The sequence below is a fragment of the Elephas maximus genome, chromosome 13 (assembly GCF_024166365.1).
Source record: "Elephas maximus indicus isolate mEleMax1 chromosome 13, mEleMax1 primary haplotype, whole genome shotgun sequence".
NCBI classification, from domain to species: Eukaryota; Metazoa; Chordata; class Mammalia; order Proboscidea; family Elephantidae; genus Elephas; species Elephas maximus.
The window spans coordinates 28572983-28585319 of record NC_064831.1 but is presented as its reverse complement, the minus strand read 5'-3'; the positions used below and the strand labels follow the sequence as shown (position 1 = coordinate 28585319).

Genomic DNA, 12337 nt, shown 5'->3' with positions numbered 1-12337 from the left:
GCACACCCACACTCTATGCTTGCACACCCACACTCTGCACACCTACATGCTCTATTCCTGCACATCCACACCTCTATGCCTGCACACCCACTCAATGCCTGCACACCCACACACCCTATGCCTGCACACCCACATGCTCTACCTGCACACCCACAAACTCTATGCCTGCATAGCCACACTCTATGCCTACACACCCACACGCTCTCTATGCCTCCACACCCACACACTCTATGCCTGCACACCCATACTCTATGCCTGCACACCCACATTCTAGGCCTGCACACCCGCATGCTCTGCCTGCACACCCACACACTCTGCCTGCACACCTACACGCTCTATGCCTGCACAGTCACACAATCCATGTCTTTGCTGTTATAATGTATATGTGTATGTCTTTGCTCTTATAATGTATATGTGTATGTCTTTGCTGTTATAATGACTGAGCCTGCTCCACTAGAGCTCTGGGTCCCATCACCTGTCACCTACTCCAGGACTCTACTCCTGCAATTATCTTTCAGTCTGAGGCATCATCACTTCTCCCTTTCCTCAGGACCATTCCTTCAGCATGCAGACACGCTGCTAGTTCTCAAAGCAACTCCAACAAGCCCATCGTCTTCTCCAGCTACCATACCATTCTCCAGTTGTGTTATACCGCAAACTCTTTGCATGAGTTGTGTATAGTTGGGGGTCTCTTCTCCTATGTTCTACTCCATTAAAACTGCTTGTCAAGGTCCCCAGTGAGTTGCTTACTCATTCTGGTCAATTCCTAGCCCTCATCTAATTCTAGCTCTCAACATTATCTGACAGGGCTGGCCACTTCCTCTTTATTGTAATCTGCCATTCTCTTTGCTTCCAGGATACAACATGTTCCTGGTTTTCCTCCTTCCTTTCTAGCTACTTTTTCTCAACCTTCATTACTAATTCCTCCTATTTACTGGTAGGCTGTCCCAGGGCTCAGTATTTAGACCTCTTTTCTTTTCTATTTTCATTCAAAACATTGGTAATGTGATCTAAACCAATGGTTTTCAATGCTACCTATTAGTTGATGACCCTTAACTCTCATCTCCAGCTCCAAAATCTCCCCTAAGTTCCAGAATCATATATCCAACTGCCTGTTTGTAATCTCATTTAGATATTTTGTAGGTATCTCAAGTTTAGCATATCCAGAAGTCAACTCCTGATTTCTTCCCCCAAACCTGCTTCTCCCAGAGTTTTAAAATATAATGCATGATACCTCCATTGACCCAATCAGTCAGGCCAGACTCCCTAAAGAGTGCTTTTCTGGCAGTCCCCACATCCAACCCATCAGAATCTTGTCATCCACACGATCAGATCCAGTTACAGTTGCCTGCTACTCAACTTCAATGCATGGTGACCCTATGTGTGTCGGAGTAGAACTGTGCTCCATAGGGTTTTCAGTGGCTGATTTTTTTGAAGTGGATCGCCAGGGCTTTCTTCTCAGGCACCTCTGGGAGGACTTGAACTGCCTACCTTTAGGTTAGCAAATGAGCAATCGGAATATATCATGAATCTGAGCCCTTCTCCCCGTTTCCACCTCCACTGCTGCCACCCTGGGTTGAGCCACCTACATCTCTCACCAGCATTACTGCAACAGCCTCCTAGCTGCTCTCTCTCCTTAGGAGCTTCCCTTATCACCACCACCAGCACAAGACCATCCCTCACACAGCTGCCAGGTGATCCTTTAAAATGTCACTTGACTGGTCAAAGCTTCTACTGGCTCCCCTTCATACTCAAAATAAAATACAAAGCCCTGGTCCCAGTCTCTGAGGCTTCACCCCATCTGGCCCTTGACTAGCAACCCAAACTCATCTCTTCCATGCTTGTTGTTCGCTACTGATTCAGCTCCAGCCACACTGGCTTCCTTCTAGTTCCACAAACACAGCAAGCAATCTCCTACCTCAGTGTGTTTGCACTTGCTGTCTTTTCTGTCTAGGCTGTGGTTCCACACAGCTGGGCATGGCAGCTTCCGTCTCCATCACTTAAACACCATCCCTTCGGAGAGGCCCTTCCTGACCACCTGACCTGAAAAAGGAACTCCTGTCACTCTGTCTTCTTACCCTGCTTTGATTCTATTCATCGTCCTTGTCATTACATGTCACTGTCAATTTTTATTATCTTTCTCCCCAACTAGGATGGCTTTCTGAAGGAAGGTACTTTGGCCCACTGTTATCTCCAGGGCCCAGAATAGAACCTGGAGCCTAGTAATCCCTCAGCAGGCAAATATTTGCTGAATGAATGAATGTAAGAATCTCTTTAGTTTTCATACTCTAAGAAAAGCAACCTCACGTGAACAGGAATTCTATTTCCCCAGGACATTTGGGGTAGGAGGCAAACAATTTCCCATGTCACTTTTGCAAGGAACCAAAGGAAAACAGGAAGTATTTTTAATACATATAATTCATTCTTCATGTACCTCCCAGCATCCCCAGGGCAGCCTCAAATAGATGGTCGTTGTAAGTGTACCTGCTCCTGCAATGAAAGCGTAGGTCACCTGCCCTTCTGGCTGGGCTGCCAGCATCCCTCGAGTAGAACAAGAACTGCTTCCTGACTACAAAATCCTAAATATAGGAATGCATTCATCTCTCACTGCAAGATGATACCAAAGTTTCTCAGGGCATAGCCAGGAAAAGAGTTTCACTACTAAACTTAGAGAAAATGAGAATATTCCTTGGAGAGATTTTTTTTTTTTAAATAATTTTAACTCCATTTTTCAGTCAGAAAGAACACTTTACCTTCTTTTTTTCCAATCATCCATCTATCTGTCCTATGTCAGACATGTGATATCAGCACTTAATAAATCATTAAGATTTCTCAGGAGATAAAAAGAAGATTTAGAAGTCAAATCCATAATAGCTTACATTAAAAACCTGTAAAGTCTTCTTTAAAGTTTTTTCCATGGCTCTGGAATTGAAATATTTTATCAGAGTTAACACTTCCCTAGGAGTCAAATGTAGAGCTATTTAGAGTCATACCAAAAGTTACACAGGCATTGAAGTTACCACACACCTGCCATGAGAAATCCTTCCTTTACACAGACTGAAGACCAGTCCCAGAATCTGTTTCTAGAATATTCACTGACAGACTACCGTCTTGAAGGAACTAGCTCTAAATAAACAATGAGGACAGCCTTTACTTACACGATACACTCATTGAATCCTCAAAACAACTGTGGGAGGTGGGTCCGGTCACCACCTAATTTACAAAGGAGGAATCAGATTTACAGAAAGATCAAGCCACCTACCTGAGACCACAGAGTGAGGGGTGAGCTGGAACCTGAACCCAGGTAACCAGGCCCCAGAGTCCATGATTAACACTCTGCTGTGACACACTTACATTAGGGTCCCAACAGAGCTGCCTCCCAAAGACACTTTGAAAGGACCAAATTTCAGAAGTAAAGCAAGTTCCTGGCTAGTGAAAAAGAGGCAAATAAATTGCTTGCATTTCCTCTTTTACTGCTTCACATATAATTTATTATCAACTATTCCAAATTAGAGACTTCATCCAAAAATTTTTGACTGCCATGGTAGATGCACAAACCTGCACACATGACAAAACTGTACCAAATTAGAGACTTCATCCAAAAATTTTTGACTGCCATGGTGGATGCACAAACCTGCACACATGACAAAACTGTACAGTACTAAATGCACACATGCACACGCACAAATGACTGTGAGTAAATGTGGGGAAATCTGAATGAGAACAGCGGATTGCATCCATATCAATATCTTGGTTGTGATATTGTACTAAAATTTTGAAAAATGTTAACACTGAGAAAAACTGGGGAAATGGCACGTGGGATCTCACTATTATTCCTTATAACTACATGTACATCTACAGTTATCTCAGTAAAATTTTCAGTAGGTACAAATCATTAAAAGTATACATCTTTAGGGTTTGGGCTGTTTTTAAAAATCATTTTCAAAAATTTAGATTTTCCATGCTAAATTTCAATCTGTTTTTTGCCCTTCTTAAAAGACTGTGTTAGTTTTCTAGTGCTGCTATAACAGAAATACCACAAGTGGATGGCTTTAACAAAGAAAAATGTATTCTCTCACAGTCTAGGAGGCTAGAAGTCTGAATTCAGGGTGCCAGCTCAGGGGAAGGCTTTCTCTCTCTGTCGGCTCTGGGGGAAGGTCCTTGTCATCAATCTTCCCCTGGTCGAGGAGCTTCTCAGCATAGGGACCCTGGGACCAAAGAACACGCACTTCCAGCTCTTCTTGCTTGGTGGTAATGAGGTCTCTGCGACTCTGCTCGCTTCTCTCTGTTATATCTCAGAAGAGATTGACTTAAGATACAACCTCCTCTTGTAGATTGAGTCCTGCCTCATTAACATACTACCTCTAATCCTACCTCATTAACATCATAGAAATACGATTTACAACACATAGAAAAATCACAACAGATGAAAAAATGGTGGACAATCACACAATACTGGGAATCATGGCCTAACCAAGTTGACACACATTTTACAGGGTCACAATTCAATCCATAACAGGTACAAATCACCTGGAATCTTCACGCAGTGAGGTATTGTCAAGCGTGCTTTAATAGCAATGACCGAATTGTAGTTCTAATACGATCTGCCTTTACTGAAATTTTAAAACTATTATATGATGGTCAGTGATATGTAAGACATCCTACCTTCTTAGATAATTTTGACTTCTCCTCAGCCTCTGATCCATTTCTTTAATCCCTCTTCCCTTGGCTCTTCTTGTTTTCATCCACGTCTCAGATATTCCTTTCCACTTTGTTTTGCAACTTCACCCTCCTATTTCTGACTATTAAATTATTAAATATTGGTGCTCTTCTCTCCCTAGGCAATCTAGTTCCTGCCCATGACTTCATTTTACATCTGTAAACTCATGACTTGCTATTTTATACTTTAAGACCAGACCATATCTTTGATCTCCAGACTTACAAATTCTACTGGATCATCTCAGATGCCTCAAAGGCTCCTCAAAACCAACATATAAGCTCTGAAGTTATGATTTTCCTCCACTTACACAAGCACATAACCCACAAGACCATCTCTATTCACACTCAATATCTAATCCCTCACCAACCCATTTAGCTCCATCTTAGTATCTCTCAAGCCATTGGCAGTTCAGTGGTAGAATTCTCACCTTCTATGTGGGAGGCCTGGGTGCAATTCCTGGCCATTGCACCTCATGCAGTTACCACCTGTCTGTTATTGAAGGCTTGTGTGTTGCTATGATGCTAAACAGGTTTCAATGGAGCTTCCAGACTAAGACAGTCTAGGAAGAAAGGTCAGGTGACCTACTTCCAAAAATTGGCCAGTGAAAACCCTGTGGATCACAATGGTCCAATCCACAACCAATCATGGGGATGGCTCGGGACTGGGCAGCATTTTGTTCTGTTGTGCATGAGATCACCATGAGTGGGAAGGCCAACTCAACGGTAGCTAACAACAAAAACAACAAATCTGTCCACACCTGTCTATTGCTCCTGCCACCACTCTCATCCCAGCTACCATCATTTTTCACCCTGACTACTGCAAGAGCCTGTTAGCATATCTCCCTGCCTTCACTCTTGCACTCTACCTCCAAGTTAGATTTGTGACTTGTTTGCTTAAAACACTTTCATGTCTTTTTATGATATAGACACAAATCCTTAACACAACCCTCTGCTCTCTACTCCAGCCACACAAGCCTTTCTTTCTTTCAGGCTTTCACCTATGATTTCCCTGTTCCCTCAGGCTTAGCCAGTCTTTGAATTCTTTTACCTAATGAATTCCCATTAGTACAGCCAGAATGCTTCCTAGAAGCGAGGTTGGGAAGACATCGTTTCATGTACTTTGGACATGCTATCAGGAGGAATCAGTCTCTGGAAAAGAACACCATGCTTGGTAAAGTAGAAAGTGAGCAAAAAAGAGGAAGTTCCTAAACAAGATGGATTGACACAGTGGTTACAACAATGGGCTCATACATAGCAACAATTGTGAGGATGGTAAAAGACCAGGCAGTGTTTCGTTCTGTTGTACATGGGCCCCCATGAGCTGGAGCCAACTCAACAGCACCTAACAACAACAACAATGAATACCCACTCACCCTTCAGATGATCTAGGCTTAATAAACAGTACTTTCTCAGGGAGTATTTGCCTGCCCTCTCTATTCCAAGAGGTTCACATATTGCCTTACAATACCTCTTCTTTGCAGCACTCATTGAAACTTGAATTTAGTTTCCATCTGTGTGATCACATGGTGAATGTGTGCCTCCTCTCTGGACTGTAAACTGCATGAGGGAGAAGTCATGTTCATACGTGCTCATCAGTGCACCCATGGACAAGGTATTCCCACTGATACACCAATTCAGATGAGGTAGCATCAAAAATTAAAAGTAGCTAAAGAAGAAATGAAGAGAAAAATAAAATGGTGCCTCTGCCTTTCTATCTCCCTCCTTCCCCCACCCACCCTCATCGGGGAGGAGACTGACATTTCAGAAATATACACATGATGGAATTTGTCATTTAAACATCTCAAAAACTTCAAATCTATCATTGACATGACTGTTGTTGAAATGTCACCATTGACATTTTTAATTGAATTTTATCTTTCTAAATTAATCTTGATTTTTTTTCCAGGTCTCCATTCCACAGGTGGCAAAAAGGTAAAAATATGCATAAATAAAAACATTATTTTTTTCTCAACTCTCTAACTCACAAATAAAAAGGTGAAAATATGAATAAATAAAGCTTTTAGTATTGATCAGATAATAATAAATGGAATTTTCATATTTGAACTTGCTATTAAACAAATGCCAATACTGTATCATTTGTTCATGTTTGATTTTGTGATTGTTGCCATATTTTTATTAGCTTCTTCACAGCACTTGTAACTATACAAAAATCATTAACATGTGAGAGTCACAGCTTTCCCTCCTCCCACCTCCCCACAAACAACACAGTATTACCCACTTGGCTTTACCCCTTCCCCTTCTTTGACTACAGAAAGGGCAAAACCTATGCAAATTGATCTTCAAAAAGAAAACAGAGAGAAACTAAACTCCAAGTGGGCTAAAGACAGGAGGGAGCACAATCCATTAGTAGAAGGTTCCCCTAGGCTGCAAAAGGTTAAGCACACTACTACTAGACAAAAGGCTGACAGAGACACCTCTGTAGACAGGCTTGGGGGTCTGTTTTTGAAAGGTAACAGCCTTGAAAACCATACGGTGCAGTTCTCCTCTGTACACATGGGGCCGCCATGATTCAGAATTGACTCAAGGGCAGCTAACAACAGCAGCACCCGCTGGGGGGAAAACGGGGAGGTTGTTGGGATTCAACAGTGGGGAGGGAAAAACTGAAGTAGATGAAAGAAAATGCTCTTCGTAAGTAGGAAAGTTTGTCTTCCCAAAGTTAGGGGGTGCCAGAGAAGAGGGAGGGGACTGGAGATTTTAATGACATTTGCCTTGGACTGTATACTTGGCTTCTCTTAAGTGCTAGAGAGTTTTAGGTAGCCTGGAATTCCTGCCTGGGCTGTGCTTTCTTTAAATGAGACATGCTGCTTTCAAGCTTATTTCCCCAGTCACTCGCCATAATTGCCACACTTTGCAGCATTTACTATGTGCCGGGCACTGTTCTAAACACTTCATAGAAAGTTCCTGTTGTGCTTTAACTAACACAATAATCTAGTACTGTGACTCACCACGACATACACAAAATCTGTGAAGCCAATTATGATTATAGGGTTTATGTTCATGTTCATACATATAGCTTATTCTATAGCTTGATTCAGGAAACCCTGGTGGTGTAGTGGTTAGGTGCTACAGCTGCTAACCAAGAAGTCGGCAGTTCGAATCCACCAGGCGCTCCTTGGAAACTCTATGGGCCGGTTCTACTCTGTCCTATAGGGTTGCTATGAGTCGGAATCGACTCAATGGCAGTGGGTTTTTGGGTGGGTATAGCTTGACTCTAGCTCAGCCCAATACAAAGAATACAATAATATCTGTTATTTATACCTTTTAAAAGGTAGCAGAATTAGGTCTCTAGCAAATATTAACTTCTCAAGAAATTTCAACAAGCTGTACTGAAGAAGCTTAAAGAAAATTAAAAGTTGTGTTTCATGTCACATATCTCAAAAGAGGAAATCTAAATTCACCCAAATGACTTTGAATCTTTTTTGAAACTAAACGGAATCTCAAAATATGCGCCAGGAAAAAAAATATGATGAGAATAAGAAGCAGTATTTGTTATTTATTACAAAAATGAGTATGACGGGTCCAGGCAGTCGGGGGTCCTTTTATTTGCCTATCACAAAATCATCACCTTCAGTAAAATATCTTTACGAACACCTGAAAGGACAATTAGGAGCTGGGGAAGCACTTCCACTTCAAGCAGTATGATCGACTGGATATTCTAACAATCCCTCAGGCAACAGTTCAAACAGAACCAGGGCTAACTACGACAAACATAATGCATTGCTGAGCTCATAATGAGCTGCAAGCTGAAGTTCAAGCCCAGTGCTATGGCGGCTGTGTGCTGGTTAATTTTATGTGTCAGCTTAGTTAGGCTATGGTTCCCGGTTGTTTGACTAAACACTAGTCTAGTTGCTGCTCTATAATGTAATCTAATGTAAAAAAAATGTAAACAATAATGTAATTACAATTCCATAATGTAATCAATCAATCAATCAGCTGAAAAGGGAGTTTCCTTAGGGTGTGTTCTGCCTCCATATTATAAACAGATATTTGGCCAGAACTTGGCTTTGTACTCTTCCTGTCACCTGATCTATGCACCTTGGGAGGCAAGCCTCCAGATACTCCAGCCAGTCTCCTGATCTCTGGATTGTGGACTTGCCAGTCCTCCCACAATCACATGAGCCAGTGGTTGTCTCTCTGGAGACCCCTGCAGTAAGAGCAAGGAGACAAGGGCCTGCTTCTTGATGCTCCCTGGGGGAAGACAAAGGTGGAGAGCCAAGCCTGAGAAGTCTGCATCAAGCCAGAGCCCTGGAAGGAACTGTTTTTAATATTTAATACAGCCCTGGTGGCGTAGTGGTTAAGAGCTCAGCTGCTAACCAAAAGGTTGGCAGTTCGAATTCACTATCTGCTCCCTGGCAACCCTATGGGGCAGTTCTGCTTTGTCCTCTAGGGTCGCTATGAGTCAGAATGGACTCAACAGCAACGGGTTTGGTTTTGTTTTTTTGGTGCAACTACAACGCCAAGTCTTGCAACACTGTGGGGGACAGAAATGGACAGGCACAGAGGCCGTGCTGCATCTTAAATGTGAAACCTATTAAAAAAAAAAAAAAAGGAGCAAAGATTGAGGGATCCCAAAAGGGTTATATTCTGGGACTCACAAAGATTTGTGCACCCTTTCTAGCAGGAAGAGGATTGCAGACTGCTTCACAGTATCCAGAAACAATCCCCTCAGCACTAAGCCAGGACCCTCCCACAGGAGGCGGAGCTGCTTTTCCAGCTGGCAGACTCTTGTGCACGGCGTTCAGGCTAGTCCAAGAATGGCCTGCACACTTCAAGTTATCCCCCCAATATGACCTGTAAGGATCACATTAACAACAACAAACCAGACAGTGACTGGGACCAACAAATCCCTGTTTACGGCAAACAGAAATTTTATGGCTTCTTTTCTATGTTATTCCGTATTCCAGCTGGAATTTATCTTGGCATGTGATTTCATTTGAAACTCTAACTTGATTTTACTCCAAGTACTTAACTGATTTTTTCATCTAGGGATGGAGGATCCAAACAGAAACAAAGGAAAAGAGAAAAATCTGACTGCATGAAAGTTTTAAACTTCTCTACATTAAAAAATACCACAACTAAAATGAAAAGGCAACAGAAAAACTGAAGAGGAAAACCGAACAAATATAAAAGGTTGATACTCTTAATGTGTCAAGAGCTCTCTCCAATCAGTTATGAAAAATACTGATATCCTATGAGGAAAACAGGCAGAGGGCAAGGAGAGATGCTCACGGAGAACTACAAACAGACGAACATAGGAAAAAGATGTTCGGCCTAACTAGTAAAGATTTTACACAATCTAGTATTTTTATATATCAAATTGTACAGGTATTTTTTAAACAGATACACTGCTAAAGTGGGTCTGGTAAGTCAGATAACTGTGGACACCCTGATGGGAGAGCATGCCAATAAATTCCCTGAAAACAATTTGGTGACACATGTCAAAGATCTTAGGATGAGAATATCCTTTGACCCAACAATCTCATTTTAGGGATTTATCTTAAAGAAACCGTCAAGGTATGATGAAAGACGTGAGCACAAATATGTTCACCATACATTAAAACTAAAAAATAAAAACCTAAGCATTCATCAAAGGAGAATTAAGTACACGATAGCACACTTGTATGTGAAACATTTTGTAGGTATTTAAAAATCCCATTTCCAAAGAAAATTTAATGATTTGGGAAAACGCAAGTGTAATATAATATTAACAGGAAAATAATAAAAAATCATATATGATTTCCATTAACTACACAATGTCTCTCTCTCTCTCACACACACACACACACACACACACTCACACACAAAGTACACATCTTCATGAGCAGATCCCTCAGGCCTCCTGGGGTGCTTGGAGTTAGACGAGTCACAGCAGCAGCTCAACTTCAGTGGCTCTTGCCCAACGACTCATGCAGGAGCTCTGATGGCTGCAATACTTCTGGACGTCACCAGCTGCCTGTGTGTTGCCAAATACTCCTGCTACACGGAGCACTTTCAACGATCGGGGTATGGTTGAATATCTCTCATCCTGCCAAGCATCCTCCAGGTACCACCGTGTCTCATTAGGCACTGCAGCTGCTCCGCCCAGACCATCACATCGGCACAAGTGCAGGGACACAGGAGAGGTCTTGTCTTTTTAGGTACACTCAACATGACCTCTTCAAACCACAGCAATTTTGAAACAGGTCTCTCTGGGACCCAGACATGAATTCAGTGGCTCCAGACACTTACAGACAGTAAGGAGCCCTGGTGGTACAATGGTTAAGTGCTCGGCTGCTAATCGAAAGATTGGTGGTGTGAACCCACCAGTGGCTCCGCAGGAGAAAGACCTGGAGATCTATTCCCATAAAGGAAACTCTATGGGGCAGTTCTACTCTGTCACCTAGGGTCACTGTGACCCGACAGCACACGACAACGAAAATGACAGCAAGGGAGTCTCACCCTCCCAGGGTCAGCTAGGGCTTCCTCGCCGGGGCAAGTTCGTCTTGATGGAGCCCTTCGTCCCTTGGGATGTGCTCGCGCCTCCGCCCCTGCACCGGGACAGCTGGGGGCATCTCGCCGTGGCTGGAGTTTTCTCTCAGCAGGTTCTTTGCCCATCCCACTAATTCAAGGGGATATTTGCAGACACTATTAACAATCCCTGTTTTTAAAAAAATCATGAAGGAAACACAACAAAAAGTTAACTGTGCAACAATTTTAGAGATTAAGAACTATTTTTACTTCCTTTTTTAATGCTTTTTTATATTTCTGGTTTTTCTAAAATGAGCTTGTTTGTATTTAGAATTAGAGAAAACAATTAACATTATTTGTAAAGAAAATCAGAACTGCTTTCTAAATCCTAAATATAACCAAAAAAACCAAACCCGTTGCCGTCGAGTCCATCCCAACTCACAGTGACCCTACAGGCCAGAGTAGAACTGCCCCATGGGGTTTCCACGGCTGTAATCTATATGGAAGCAGACTGCCACATCTTTCTCCCTCGGATCGACTGGTGGGTTTGAACTGCCAGCCTTTCAGTTAGCAGCTCAGTGTTTTAACCACTGTACCATCAAATTTGTTGCCATCAAGTCGATTCCAACTCATAAGAAGAACAGGATAGAACTGCCCCACAGGATTTCCAAGGAGTGGCTGGTGGATTCAAACCGCCTACCTTTCGCTTAGCAGCCGTAGCTCTCAACCACTGTGTCACCAGGACATAGGTGATGATAAATATTAAAATGTAGTAGTAGTTGTACATCTTCAAATAAAATAAGATTAGCCCCTAGATTTACAGGGAAAATATAATTTCCTTTATAAAATCTATAAAACAAGATTCTTCTGTAATTTTCTGTGGTCCCAGTATGTTTGTAACAACTCCCAATTATCAGTAATAACATTTACATTAGTGAATATTTAGAAAGTCAGTTTTAAAGCTTGATGGTTACTAAAATTGTTTATAATACTGCGTAACTGCAGTAGCCATAAGGGTACACTGCTCAGCTGTCCTTTCACGAGAGAGCCTGCTGCGAGCCCTGCAGCTCCCACACCTTCAGGATCTGCCGTCGCATCCAGGCCAAGGTCATGTCTCTCCAAGCTGCTCCCGGCCAATGACTGAACAGGG

At 42.4% G+C, this 12337-nt stretch overlaps 1 protein-coding gene across 2 annotated transcripts in view; it reads right to left on the bottom strand.

Moving 5' to 3' along the window:
• Positions 1-12337, bottom strand: part of DCHS2 (dachsous cadherin-related 2) — a 384441-nt gene that overhangs the window by 275601 nt on the left and 96503 nt on the right. The window contains exon 1 of one of the 2 annotated variants that reach the window (XM_049905373.1): positions 10539-10912. The exons of the other annotated variant lie outside the window; for it this stretch is intronic. Within the exon in view, the coding sequence (XP_049761330.1) occupies positions 10539-10559 (21 nt within the window). The 5' untranslated portion in view covers positions 10560-10912. Of the gene's footprint in view, positions 1-10538; positions 10913-12337 lie in introns of those variants that run through there. 2 annotated transcript variants of the gene reach the window in all.